Source organism: Mytilus edulis, chromosome 11 (assembly GCF_963676685.1).
Source record: "Mytilus edulis chromosome 11, xbMytEdul2.2, whole genome shotgun sequence".
NCBI lineage: Eukaryota > Metazoa > Mollusca > Bivalvia > Mytilida > Mytilidae > Mytilus > Mytilus edulis.
In genome coordinates, this window is record NC_092354.1 from 40,631,061 (window position 1) to 40,647,115 (window position 16,055).

The window sequence follows — 16,055 nt, forward strand, 5'->3', positions numbered from 1 at the left end:
AATCATAATACGATCAGATCGGAACACTTACATTGATTGCACGTAAAAGGACACTGGTAAAACTTGTAGTATTCCTGAGAACATTGCGTGGTTTTAGCTGCACATGTGAGTGTAGAATTGTCACGACAGAAAGGTAATGGCGGTGGTGTGATTAACTTATAGTGTTGTACTTCTGAAAATGAGGATAATTGCAATAATATATGTAGTAAAAAGATAAAAGTCTCTTAAATAATACCAAACTAACACCGAAACCATCGTCAGCAATTGCAACTTTTACCTATCAAAATATTATGTCTTGAGCTAGAAATCATAAAGCTAGACATTTTTAGACTTTTTGTAATTACAAAGACACTTCTACGATATTTGCAATGTCTCACTACAGAGCTTGGAATTGATAAAACTACTGGTAATCCTACATGTTCTTTAACATCATTTACCAAGGATGAAATTTTACAAAATCATAAATCTGTCCTTCTTTCTTTTGGTATCAACATCAAAGAAAACGAAGAAAACTTGCCCTAATTATACTGGATACCTAAATTACACAAAACTCCATATAAAGAACGATACATAGCTGGGTCTTCAAAATGTTCGACTAACCACCTTTCTAAAGTATTGACTACTATTCTTTCTACAGTTAAAGATGGGCTGCAAAAATATTGTGAGGAGATATATCCACCAGTGGTGTTAACCAGATGTGGATTCTCAAAAATTCGAAAGATCTACTGCTTAACTTTCGATCACAATCTTTGCAATTTTGCAGCAACATAAAAACTTTTGATTTTTCTACGCTATATACTACTATTCCCCATGTTCAGTTGAAAGATCGACTTCACCATCTCATAAAATAGAGCTTTTTCTATAAAAATGGGAATCGTAGATATAAATTTCTTGTTTTGGGATACAATAATTCATATTTTGTAAAGAATCACACTGAATCTTCCAGAAAATATACTAAAGATGATATTATTAAAATGCTGGACTTTTTGATCGACAATGTATTTGTTGAGTTTGGAGGATTTATATTTCAACAGACAGTCGGTATTCCAATGGGTACTAATTGTGCACCCCTGCTGGCTGATTTGTTTTTGTATTCGTATGAAGCAGAATTCATTCAGAATCTTCTAAAAGACAAAAAGAAAAAGCACCTTGCGAAATTCTTTAATTTTACTTTCCGATATATTGATGATGTTTTATCATTGAACAACCCATACTTCAGCCAATACTTACATCTCATATATCCTAGTGAACTTGAAATTAAGGATACTACTGATACTAGAAGGACTGCTTCATACCTTGATCTTTTCCTCAATATTGACGTAGATGGACGACTTCACACGAAAATCTATGATAAACGGGACGATTTCACCTTCCCAATTATCAATTTTCCATTTCTTAGCAGTAACATACCCTCTGCCCCTTCGTATGGTGTTTACATATCACAATTGATACGTTATTCACGTGCTTGTTCACACTATACGGACTTCATATACAGGAGTGTGCTCCTTACGCAGAAACTGCTCCAACAAAGTTATGAGGAGGACAGATTAAAATTGACACTCCGTAAATTTTATGGACACCATCACGAATTGGTGGATCCATATGATGTCTCTTTAACCAAACTAGCTAAGGACATTTTTAACACATGGTAGATTGTGGTTTGTCATTATGTCGTCTAATCTTTTAATTACCAAACGTGACTTATTCCCGATTGTGACTGTTTTGCTGAATGTGAATTCGTATTACTATAAGACGTGTTTCTGTACTTGTTTATCCCAAATTCATGTATTTAGTTTACATGTTTAATGTTATATTTGTAATTCTCATTTTGTCAAATGTGTTGACGTCTTTTTATTATATTTAGGTGTTACGGATGGAAAAATTAATCACCGCCTTTATTTATTATATTTAATTTTGTACGATTAATTACGTTTGAAGTTGGATTCATAACAAACTGGACATATATATATTACAGTTATTTGCTATTAATAAGTATTGCAATATGCATTTTGTTTTAATAAATTATCAGTATTTAGTTCTAATATAATCTTAAAGCAATCCTAATTCTATCTCACTTTTGAATTATAGTTTTTTATGTGTGACGTCATGCTGTTTCTAAATTTCATAAATTCAAATGTGGCATAACGTTTGCCTTTTCGCCATCGTATGTGACGTCATTTTTTTTTAATTGCGTTGACACCTGGACTGATTCGGGTGTGTCTATGCTGTATTGAACTTGGCATCATGTATTCGGGTTTAGTTTTCTGTAATAAGTTAATACTTCAGTTTCATTATGAATATATCTTTCACATTCATTTGTTAAAATTTACTGTTTGCAATAGCATGAATCGTTCTATATAAAAGTGTTCTTATCCCGGGCATAAAAACAATGCCGTATTTGGCAAAACCTTTTCAACTGTTGATCTTCAGTGCTGTACAACTTTGTACTTTTTTCACTTTCGATCTTTTATATCTGGGCGTTATGTATTCGGGTTTAGTTTTCTGTAATTAGTTAATACTTCAGTTTCATTATGTATATCTCTTTCATATTCATTTGTTAAAATTTACTGTTTGCAATAGCATGAATTGTTCTATATAATAAGAATGTTCTTATCCCGGGCATACAAACAATGCCGTATTTGGCAAAACCTTTTCAACTTTTGATCTTCAGTGCTGTACAACTTTGTACTTTTTTCACTTTCGATCTTTTATATCTGGGCGTCACTAGTGAGTCTTGTGTGGACAAGACGCGTTTTTGGCGTATTGAATTTTAAACCTGATGCTTTTTGTTATCTACTAATCATGCTTTTCTTTGTCCAATATGGTCTCCTTTTTATTTGTATTGTAGTCCTGTAATATTATGTTGTCATTTCAATGTTATATTTAACTTTGCCATTAAAGTGCGAGGTTTGGCATGCCATAAAACCAGGTTCAACCCACCACTTTTATTCCCCTTTAAAAGTGTCCTGTACCAAGTCAGGAAGATGGCCATTGTTATAATATTGTTCGTTTCTGTGTGTGTTGCATTTTAACGTTGAGTCGTTTGTGTTTTCTCTTATTTTTGAGATAAGACGTGGCACGGTACTTGTCTATCCCAAATTCATGTATTTGGTTTTGATGTTATATTTGTTATTCTCGTGGTGTTTTGTCTGTTGCTTGGTCCGTTTCTGTGTGTGTTGCGTTTCGGTGTTGTGTCGTTGTTCTCTTATATTTAATGCGTTTCCCTCGGTTTTAGTTTGTTACCCCGATTTTGTTTTTTGTCCATGGATTTATGAGTTTTGAACAGCGGTATACTACTGTTGCCTTTATCTACGATATGGTACAAAGACACAAGGTTAAACAAATATTTACATGTATTTCGACATACTGGTAAGCAAGGTAGCCAAATATTATAGGGAGACTTTATCGAATGTTAAATAAACTTACTTCTCTGCCCACATATATCTCTGTTACAATTATTACCATCACAGCACTGTGCGCAGTATTCATCAGCTTGCTGTATGCCTACACTCACATGCGAAATTGTATTGATCCCACATTGCTAAAATAGACATGTATAAAACAATGAAGAAAAAAAAGTATTCCAACTTTTTATTTTAAATCCAGAATATATGTAAATTTTATTTTTACATGTTTTACATGTACCATGAGCACTTGATATACCATCCTTTTGTGGTGTTTTGTTGCTCAATCTTACTTTTTCTATGTTGCTTGTTGTCGGCTGTTTATTGTCTTTTTCTTCTTTCACCGTGGCGATGTCATTTTATTTCCGAATTATGAGTTTGAATTTTCCGTTTAAATCATTAGTCTCTCTTCAACGACTTCAAGTATCACAATGTATTGTCAAAGTGTCAACCCACGGCCCTGATTGGCGAAAGGGACAAGACAAAAGTTAATACCTAACCACTTGATAGACAATGTATGCAAATTATAACAGCCTTTTATAATCTTATTTTAGTAATTCACAATAAGGTAACTAAAATTGTATGTTATGCGATGGAAAATTGTGTAGTGTGTTTTAGGGAATTAATTATCTTATAATAGGAAATGGTATACGAAACCTTACCTTTTATTTATTTTTATGTTTAATATACTGCAAAAAGGAAAGAAGTAAAAATAAATAGCTTCGTAAAATTTGAAAATCAAAGAAAATTATAGATAAATCAAATACAGTCCTTCAGATGTACATAAAATATAAATCATTCGGAAATTAACGGTTTTTTTGTCTTTCATTTTGGCGTTAGGGCTTAAAACCATCTTAAACATGCAATGAAAAACAGCGTACGTGTGCAAAATAACCTCATATTTCGATATTCAATTTATGATAAAGTATGAAAACGAAAAAAGATATATTGTTACATGAATAAAGACAAGAAGATGTGGTCTGATTGCTAATTATAAAAATCTCTTTAATAGACCAAATGACGAAGAAGTTTAAAGTTTTATAGTAAACTTTTAAAAGTTTAAGAGCAAACCACATTCTGTATTGTAAGTTATGTTAGATGGTAAAATAATCCGGACATCTCATACAAATCTTTCAAGGGTTTGTGAAGAGATGTTGAATAACAATACAAACAACAAACTAAAGAAAGGGATTTACTGTAGGTCAGGGAAAAACCTTTATCTTATGTGACAACCACCTTTGGGGTTTATTAAATAAAGACACATGATAAGAAAAACGCCACACCGAATAGTAAACACATGGAAAGTAAACAGTTTCGTGAATCTTTAAAAATATAGTATTTTTGCACGTGTTGATGCAATGACGAATACTTATTTCTCGACATGTGGCACCCGTCATGTTTCTTATAAAAAGAACAGCATATGTAAATATGTCCCATTAAGAGATTTCCAGGACAAATTAAGAAGGACGAAATTATTGTAACATCGATAACAGTATAGTTTATTGTCAATCATTATAAAACAACTGAAAATGTTTACCTATTGTTTTACAGTATGTCAGGGTGGTTAAGGGTGGTTTAAAGATACCAATCTTCAGCCAACACTTACATAATTAAACAGATTTTGTGGCTTTGATATTCTTATATATTTCATCTACTCAATGTCTTTGACAAATTAAATCTTTCAGCAGGACATTGAGGCTATCATTTGTCATCTGAATAAATATAATCTACCTGTCTGTGTATACATCCAAGTCTATATCGTCTTTCCGAGTTATGAATTAGAGTCTGGGAATAACAAACCTGAAACAAATCAAACATTACATTCAACAATGTTAAATACTATAAATTCATATATTATTTCGAGTTTCTTTTTCATCATGTTGGTTGATAATGCGACTGGGTGGCTTCTTGTATATAAAAATTAAGAACGCGTATTCCTACATCTGTCACATGTTTGAACGAGAGAAAGGAGAGAATAACTATACATTTGACTAATTTAGAAACATACATGTGTTTATAGTATTCAAAAGTATTATCATCTCAAACAATATAAAAACATAATTCTTGTAGTATCAAATTATGATTAGACTTTTTGAATTTAGCTAATTATAATTTAGAAATTATGCTATAAAAGTCACAAGCATGATGATCGATTCAAAAAGGTTAAGAGGTAAAATGAAGTAGGATAAATGAGAACAGTAGCAACACTTACAGCTCATAGGACCTGAACAAATCAATTTGTGCCACATTACATCTTGAGTGAACTGACTGCACGATGTGAGCCAAGGCTCCGTGTCAAAGACCGTACTTTAAGTTGGTTTTTTTTCAAATGGTGCATGACTTCGATAGAGAGTTATCTTATTGGCACTCATACCAAATTTTCTTGTATCTATAAAGACCATATTCGTGCCCTAATTTTCACCATGATAATGCAGACATTGAGCAACTTCTGTTCCATGCACCGTGCCGAATTATTGGATGAGTAAATAACATATTATTCTGTATGTAGTTTAATCATAAGACACAAACCTCTCCATCTCTGCACTGTATGGACTCACTACATTCGTCAGGACGAACAGCATATTTGCAAGATAAACATCGTTTTCTGTTGCCTAAAGAAATCATCAATTGAATTTTCTACATCTGCGTTGAATTTGTGCATATACTTTTTTAATAATTCATTGTAATTGGATTAGAGGTTATAGGCTCATGCGCAAGATGATTGGTATATTATTAAAAGTATCAACACATGAATCGAATTAAAATAACAAAATAATGAACCTCCAGGAAAACTCAAAAAGGAAAATTCCTAATCAAATGGCAATATCAAAAGCTCAAACACATCAAACAAATAGATAACAGCTGGCATATTCCTGATGAAGAAAATGATGGACGAAGCCTGGTTTAATAGCTAGCTAAACCTCTCACGTGTATGACAGTCGCGTCAAATTCAATTGTTTTGACAAAGATGCGGGAACAAAACACACATACATAGTAGGTAAAATGAAAAAATAGGGGTTGAGCAGTCAACATTGTTTAATAATCTAAATCACTATAAAACAAACAAATTTTAAACAAAGAAGCACAAAATGGTATATAGACCAAGCGTATTAGCAAAACTTAACAAAGAACATTAGCAGAATGAAAGACAAAAAAATGTTGCACAACAGCACACTAACGGGATGTATACATGTAAGTACGGAGCCACGTCATATATATCAAATTTACACTGAACTGCATATAGGCAAAGCACGTAAGCAAACACAAAAGATAAGAATACGAGAATTATAATAGAACATTGACGGGATGTAAAAATACCAAACCGCGTCAAATGAATATGGATACAACAGACTAAACAGAAAAAGTAATATTCATAATGACAAATAAAAGAATAGTATAAAATGATAAACAACGTCAATGCCCATAAGCTATACGTCAAGACTATCGTGTACTAAATTTGAAGTTGATACCGAATATTTATCAACAAGATATTGATACTTTCCGATGAATAGTCTTAGAAAAATTACATTCTTTAAGGCATGCTAGGATAAATTTCTGCCTCTTGTTTGAAAGAAGCCATCTCAAAACTTCATCATGACTACAATTGTCACCAGAATAGTTCTAAAATATATTTTCTCTTTGTCAAATAAAAAGCTTTTTTTCAACCACTTTGACTGTTTTGAAGTGTACATACTACAACAAATCCGAAGACTTATATTGGTTTTGGATTCGTGTTATATCAATTTCGATTTTTTTTTGCAGTAACTTTTATAGAAGTACCGTTTGTAACTTATCTATTCATTCCTTTGTTACTATTTAAGTTATCACAATTCATACATTGATACAGAGAGTAATAGTGGAATATCAAGGATGGGAAGTTGTTGCTCAAAATAATTTTGTATATATAAACCAATCTCACTCAAATCCAATGTTGTGACACGCTAAACTCCGCTATCTTCATTAAAATCCGATGTTATATATGATACGCTACATTCCTAGTATCGTAGCGAAAATTACACTTGAATTTAATGAAATTGTATATCAACATACTTGCATACGGTTTATCGCAGGTTTCTAAATTGCAGTATGAAGAATTACAACATTTCGAACATTCAGTGGTATCACCTGAACGCTTCCCTATCACAGGTAGCAATCCTATTGAAATATAACATTTCTGTAAAACAAAAATATATCCATCAATCATTCCCATCAGTCCTGGGTGTGTACTATCTATTAGATTTATTAAGTTTACTCTAAAATATTTTAAGCTGGAAGAACTTTTAACATTTATTTAATTTGAAATCATTAATTTGTATAGTAGGGCCGTCAGTTGGAATTTGATCAACCAATTGTTCACAAAATATGAGTTACCGATGTCTGTGTGCATCCTATCCGGACTTTGATCTACCGATTATTCATAAAATATGACTTACCGATGTCTGTATGCATCCTAATCGGAATTTGATCAAAACATCGTCCATAAAATATGACTTACCGATGTCTGTATGCATCCTAATCGGAATTTGATCAAAACATCATCCATAGAATGTATCTTACCGATGAAAGTATGCATCCTGATCGGAATTTGATCAAAACATCGTCCATAAAATATGACTTACCGATGTCTGTATGCATCCTAATCGGAATTTGATCAAAACATCGTCCATAAAATGTGTCTTACCGATGAAAGTATGCATCCTAATCGGAATTTGATCAAAACATCGTCCATAAAATATGACATACCGATGTCTGTATGCATCCTCATCGGAATTTGATCAAAACATCGTCCATAAAATATGACATACCGATGTCTGTATGCATCCTCATCGGAATTTGATCAAAACATCGTCCATAAGATATGACTTACCGATGTCTGTATGCATCCTAATCGGAATTTGATCAAAACATCGTCCATAAAATATGACTTACCGATGTCTGTATGCATCCTCATCGAAATTTGATCAAAACATCGTCCATAAAATATGTCTTACCGATGAAAGTATGCATCCTAATCGGAATTTGATCAAAACATCGTCCATAAAATGTGTCTTACCGATGAAAGTATGCATCCTGATCGGAATTTGATCAAAACATCGTCCATAAAATATGACTTACCGATGTCTGTATGCATCCTAATCGGAATTTGATCAAAATATCGTCCATAAAATATGACTTACCGATGTCTGTATGCATCCTAATCGGAATTTGATCAAAACATCGTCCATAAAATATGACTTACCGATGTCTGTATGCATCCTCATCGGAATTTGATCAAAACATCGTCCATAAAATATGTCTTACCGATGAAAGTATGCATCCTAATCGGAATTTGATCAAAACATCGTCCATAAAATTTGTCTTACCGATGAAAGTATGCATCCTGATCGGAATTTGATCAAAACATCGTCCATAAAATATGACTTACCGATGTCTGTATGCATCCTAATCGGAATTTGATCAAAACATCGTCCATAAAATGTGTCTTACCGATGTCTGTATGCATCCTCATCGGAATTTGATCAAAACATCGTCCATAAAATATGTTTTACCGATGAAAGTATGCATCCTTATCGGAATTTGATCAAAACATCGTCCATAAAATGTGTCTTACCGATGAAAGTATGCATCCTGATCGGAATTTGATCAAAACATCGTCCATGAAATATGAGTTACCGATGTCTGTATGCATCCTAATCGGAATTTGATCAAAACATCGTCCATAAAATGTGTCTTACCGATGAAAGTATGCATCCTGATCGGAATTTGATCAAAACATCGTCCATAAAATATGACTTACCGATGTCTGTATGCATCCTAATCGGAATTGGATCAAAACATCGTCCATAAAATATGACTTACCGATGTCTGTATGCATCCTAATCGGAATTTGATCAAAATATCGTCCATAAAATATGACTTACCGATGTCTGTATGCATCCTAATCGGAATTTGATCAAAACATCGTCCATAAAATATGACTTACCGATGTCTGTATGCATCCTCATCGGAATTTGATCAAAACATCGTCCATAAAATATGTCTTACCGATGAAAGTATGCATCCTAATCGGAATTTGATCAAAACATCGTCCATAAAATTTGTCTTACCGATGAAAGTATGCATCCTGATCGGAATTTGATCAAAACATCGTCCATAAAATATGACTTACCGATGTCTGTATGCATCCTAATCGGAATTTGATCAAAACATCGTCCATAAAATGTGTCTTACCGATGTCTGTATGCATCCTCATCGGAATTTGATCAAAACATCGTCCATAAAATATGTTTTACCGATGAAAGTATGCATCCTTATCGGAATTTGATCAAAACATCGTCCATAAAATGTGTCTTACCGATGAAAGTATGCATCCTGATCGGAATTTGATCAAAACATCGTCCATGAAATATGAGTTACCGATGTCTGTATGCATCCTAATCGGAATTTGATCAAAACATCGTCCATAAAATGTGTCTTACCGATGAAAGTATGCATCCTGATCGGAATCTGATCAAAACATCGTCCATAAAATATGACTTACCGATGTCTGTATGCATCCTAATCGGAATTTGATCAAAATATCGTCCATAAAATATGTCTTACCGATGAAAGTATGCATCCTAATCGGAATTTGATCAAAACATCGTCCATAAAATTTGTCTTACCGATGAAAGTATGCATCCTGATCGGAATTTGATCAAAACATCGTCCATAAAATATGACTTACCGATGTCTGTATGCATCCTAATCGGAATTTGATCAAAACATCGTCCATAAAATGTGTCTTACCGATGTCTGTATGCATCCTCATCGGAATTTGATCAAAACATCGTCCATAAAATATGTTTTACCGATGAAAGTATGCATCCTTATCGGAATTTGATCAAAACATCGTCCATAAAATGTGTCTTACCGATGAAAGTATGCATCCTGATCGGAATTTGATCAAAACATCGTCCATGAAATATGAGTTACCGATGTCTGTATGCATCCTAATCGGAATTTGATCAAAACATCGTCCATAAAATGTGTCTTACCGATGAAAGTATGCATCCTGATCGGAATTTGATCAAAACATCGTCCATAAAATATGACTTACCGATGTCTGTATGCATCCTAATCGGAATTGGATCAAAACATCGTCCATAAAATATGACTTACCGATGTCTGTATGCATCCTAATCGGAATTTGATCAAAATATCGTCCATAAAATATGACTTACCGATGTCTGTATGCATCCTAATCGGAATTTGATCAAAACATCGTCCATAAAATATGACTTACCGATGTCTGTATGCATCCTCATCGGAATTTGATCAAAACATCGTCCATAAAATATGTCTTACCGATGAAAGTATGCATCCTAATCGGAATTTGATCAAAACATCGTCCATAAAATTTGTCTTACCGATGAAAGTATGCATCCTGATCGGAATTTGATCAAAACATCGTCCATAAAATATGACTTACCGATGTCTGTATGCATCCTAATCGGAATTTGATCAAAACATCGTCCATAAAATGTGTCTTACCGATGTCTGTATGCATCCTCATCGGAATTTGATCAAAACATCGTCCATAAAATATGTTTTACCGATGAAAGTATGCATCCTTATCGGAATTTGATCAAAACATCGTCCATAAAATGTGTCTTACCGATGAAAGTATGCATCCTGATCGGAATTTGATCAAAACATCGTCCATGAAATATGAGTTACCGATGTCTGTATGCATCCTAATCGGAATTTGATCAAAACATCGTCCATAAAATGTGTCTTACCGATGAAAGTATGCATCCTGATCGGAATTTGATCAAAACATCGTCCATAAAATATGACTTACCGATGTCTGTATGCATCCTAATCGGAATTGGATCAAAACATCGTCCATAAAATATGACTTACCGATGTCTGTATGCATCCTAATCGGAATTTGATCAAAACATCGTCCATAAAATATGACTTACCGATGTCTGTATGCAGCCTAATCGGAATTGAATCAAAACATCGTCCATAAAATATGACTTACCGATGTCTGTATGCATCCTAATCGGAATTTGATCAAAACATCGTCCATAAAATACGACTTACCGATGTCTGTATGCATCCTAATCGGAATTGGATCAAAACATCGTCCATAAAATATGACTTACCGATGTCTGTATGCATCCTAATCGGAATTTGATCAAAACATCGTCCATAAAATATGACTTACCGATGAAAGTATGCATCCTAATCGGAATTTGATCAAAACATCGTCCATAAAATATGACTTACCGATGTCTGTATGCATCCTAATCGGAATTTGATCAAAACATCGTCCATAAAATGTGTCTTAACGATGAAAGCATGCATCCTAATCGGAATTTGATCAAAACATCGTCCATAAAATATGACTTACCGATGTCTGTATTCGTCCTGACCGAAATTCGATCAAGCCATTGTCCAACAAATATGACTTACCGATGTCTTTATACAGCCTGACCGGAATTTGATCAACCCATCAGGTGTTTGCACACGTTCACCATAGCATTCCTTAATTATTAGAATAACATAATTAATATCATGGATATGTAAAATTATTTTTTGACATAAAACAGATTTTTCCTTGGTTCATATAGTAATTTACATGTTATGTAAAAATCCGGCCAAAAAATGAATCAACCAATCAAGTTTTTTGCACAAGTTCACCATAGCATTCATTAACCATTTAAATAATATGTAATACTAAATAATATGTAATATTATATAACATTATTTATTGTATAATATGCAATATTATATAATATTATTTTATTAATATGGAATATTATTTTATTAATATGTAAATAATATTTTACTAAAGTAGTATTTAATATTATTTTAGGACTTTATAAAAATTTCACATTGACTCATTTAGTTCGGCACACGTTATTAAAAAATATGTACAGTTAAACACTTTAGAATTTAAGATAAAACATTAAAATTAAATTTTAGTTACCACAAGTAATTTATACGATGTTGTTTATAAACAATGTTATGTTTATAGACATTTTGCGTGTTTTTATCTATGGTGGAGTTCGTGTTGCATAGTCTTTAATTTCCTCTGTTGTGTCTTGCTTACTATTATTTGTGTTTGTCTTTTATTATTTTTGCCATGACGTTGTTAGTTTATTTTCGATATATCAGTTTGACTGTTCCTCTTGTATCTTTCCCCTCTCGTTACGCATGTAATTTCCTCAAATGTTTGTTTCTGACCAGGATTTGTATCATTTTTATAAGATTTGAAAATATGGGAACTACTGTTGCTTAAATATACGCTGGTAAGGCACGTTTGCCATAAAGGTCAAGATTTAAAGAACTGGATTCGATTTCACAAAAACACTTACGACAAAGATTGATTGTTAGAATACTGATTTTTTCATGACTAAAGACCAATCTAAGTCATAAGTGTTTTTGTGAAAGCGACTCCTGCTTATTATTTTAAAATACATGTTATGAAATATGTTGGGCTTCGGCTTACTTAAAAAAATCATTGAAAATTTTACATGATCCTATCTATTATCCAAATCTGCGATATAATGAATCTAAATGTACTGATAACTAACCTCGTCAGGACCACACTCAGTAACTTGTCAATAATAAAGCTATGAAAAATAAAGAGAGTACATTTTTCCGCCAAAATTTCACTCACCTCGTCAGGACCACACTTAGTTACCCTAGTACAATCTCTTTGGTGGGGTAATACATCACAGTCATAGCACATTATGGCTTTAATAAAGAAAAAACATATAATAAGTTTTGGAATAAAGTAGAGAAGATATATGGAGACTTGAGACACTATTTATCTGACAATAGTATAAACATTTGCCAATCATTTAAAGTCTATTAAAGAGACTCTATTTTCTCAAAACATTTGTTTTTATATTTTTGTACAAGTATTGTTTATCTCCTGCTTAGAGATCTAGACTCAAATATACTTTGCGAAGGTTATCATGACCTTAAACTGCATAACCACTGAAGTATAATCTAAATATTATATTATGGATTAACTCATTAAACTGAGTGATTTTGAGTGAACTAATGACGTTGCACAATGTCTAGTAAATATACAAAACTTTATTTGTTTCGATAGTTCGAATTTGATAGCTTTGAATAAATTTGCCCATTAACCCTCACTTTTCTTTTTATAAATAATTTACATATACAATTATCAGCTTTTTTAAAAACTCTATTATTTTTTTTAAAAACTTGAACTTGATTAAACTATGAAAAATCAAGAGAGAACAGTTTCCCGCAAAAACTTCAATAGCTAATATCTCGAAAACAGACACATTGACCTTGTTATTTTGATCACTCTTTGAGGCTATATAGGATATGTCTGTTTGTATAGGTGGAGAAAACTTGAGTGTACGAAGCTTTAAAGTACTGACCCTCATGAGGACTACCTGCATTACTATAGTACAGTAAATTATATACCTACCTGATGCAAGGTGAAGACTTAGTATGCATGACACTGTTCCTGCCACTGCTAAAAAACAAAACATCTTAAATGTTAGGTTTTACTTTAAATGTACAATAAGATAGAATTGTTAAAAAACAAGGCTTAATTCAGCTAACATTTGAATCAGTAAAGTGGAAAAGTATATGAATTATTATATTACCGAATGCTAAAACAGTAACTGAAATGTCTGCCATTTATCTCAATAACAGATAACATATGATCTTTGTTCTTAATACATGTATACGAGTGCATGTCCTAGGTGTAGGTGGTCTGGGTCCGACATAGGCCGATTAAACTTTAAAAGTTTGACGTTAGAAAATATGTCTATATAGATTGCCCAGCTCTATTTCGGAATAATATAATTATGTTAAAGAGCCCATAATTCCAAAAATCAAGATACCTTTCGCTTAATTGTATAAATATTACTTAATCAAATGCTCGATTTGAACAATGATGTCTCATTAGTGAAGCTCGAAGCAAAAATGTTTGAACATCCAGAACATATTGAAATAGTTGAAGCTTATTAATAACAGAATGCCTATATATATTGGTTTGCAATAATACATCAAGGATTATAGTGTTGTTTGCGTTCAGACATAGCTTTGAATAAATGCACCAATTGTGAACTTGTTAATAGATAACTTATCCATTGTAGTTAATTTAACTTGAAATGTCATTATTATTTTGAGCGATTTTAAGATGAGAGATTATCTTAAAAACTATCTAGTTTTATACTGCTGAATTTGTTTGTATCTGTTTTGATCTGTCATATGTTGCCTTTGAATACAAAACAAAACTCTAATGAATATTTCATGAATGTTACCCGATACCTTTGATAACTATTTACACCACTGGGTCGATGCCACTGCTAGTGGACATTTCGTCCCCGATGGTATCACCAGCCCAGTAGTCAGCACTTCAGTGTTGAATTGAATATCAATTAAATGGTCATTTTTATACATTTCCGGTTACAAAACTTTGAACTTTTCGAAAAACTAAGGATTTTTTTATCCCAGGTATAGATTACCTTAGCCGTATTTGGCACAACTTTTTTGAACATTTTTGGTCATCAATGCTCTTAAACGTTGTACTTGTTTGGCTTCACAACTATTTTGATCCGAGCGTTATTGGTGAGTTGTATGTAGACGAAACGCGCGTCTGGCGTATTAATTAAATCCTGGTACCTTTGATAACTATTTACGTTTATTTTTCTTCTAGTACTCAAAGATGGCGTTAGGTGAAATTAAACAAATTTAGAATTAAAAAAATATCAGACTTATAGAAAACCATTAGGAAAGGAACAAAATAAGTTAGAATTATTATTATTATTAAATACGAGGTTTGGCTGGCCACAAGGAAGGAATCAACCCATTATATTTTCTTACGGTGTCCTATGCAGGGTCGGGAGTAAGGCACTTGTTATCTAATAGTTCGTATCTATGAATGATGTATTGTCGTTTGTTTTTAAGTTGCACTTCGGTGTTTCTGTTGTTTCGTTGTTTTCTCTAATGGTTGGTGTGTTTATCTTGGTTTCGGTTTGTGGCCCGAATTTGTTTTTTTCGCGATTTGTGACTTTTGAGCAGCCTTTTGTTGCCTTAGTTTATTGTAAAATATGGTCTTCAATAAATATCATGATGAGATATATTCAACCGGTGGTGTCAATCAGATGTGGATTGTCAAAAGATTTTCTGCAGAATCTTTAATCACAATTTACGCATCTTTTCGGCAACATTAAAGCATTGGATCGTTCACAGCTTTATACTGTTTAATATCATGCTCAGTTGAAGGATCGACTAAACCATCTAATTATACAGCGTTTTTGTCAATCAAAATAGGAATAGAAGAGTTTTGAGGATTCATGTTTGAACAGACATTCAAGGTATTCCAATGAGTACTAACTGTGCACTACGTATGGCCGACTTATTTTTGTACTCGTAGAAAGTAGATTTCATTCAGAGCTGTCTAAAAGAGAAAAGAAAAAGGCCCCAGCAAAATTTTTCAATAAGACTATTCAGATCTATTGATAACGCCTTCCACTGAATCGCCCATATCTTAGTCAGTACTTGCATCATTTATCCCAGTGAACCTGAAATCAAGGATACCACTGGTACTCAGGATTGCTTCATACCTTGTTTTTTTTAACTCAATATTGCTACAGATGGACGACC

The 16,055-nt window shown here is 32.9% G+C and overlaps 1 protein-coding gene across 1 annotated transcript; it reads right to left on the reverse strand.

Moving 5' to 3' along the window:
- Positions 1-2: 2 nt before the first annotated feature.
- Positions 3-14,089, reverse strand: LOC139494259 (uncharacterized). The gene is made up of 9 exons (XM_071282428.1): positions 14,048-14,089; positions 13,867-13,914; positions 13,078-13,154; positions 11,868-11,939; positions 7,455-7,578; positions 5,934-6,016; positions 5,136-5,204; positions 3,427-3,541; positions 3-172 (listed from the first exon to the last, which is right to left on the reverse strand). The coding sequence occupies exons 1-9, from the start codon at positions 14,079-14,081 to the stop codon at positions 3-5; spliced, it is 792 nt and encodes a 263-aa protein (XP_071138529.1). The 5' UTR covers positions 14,082-14,089.
- Positions 14,090-16,055: the final 1,966 nt, after the last annotated feature.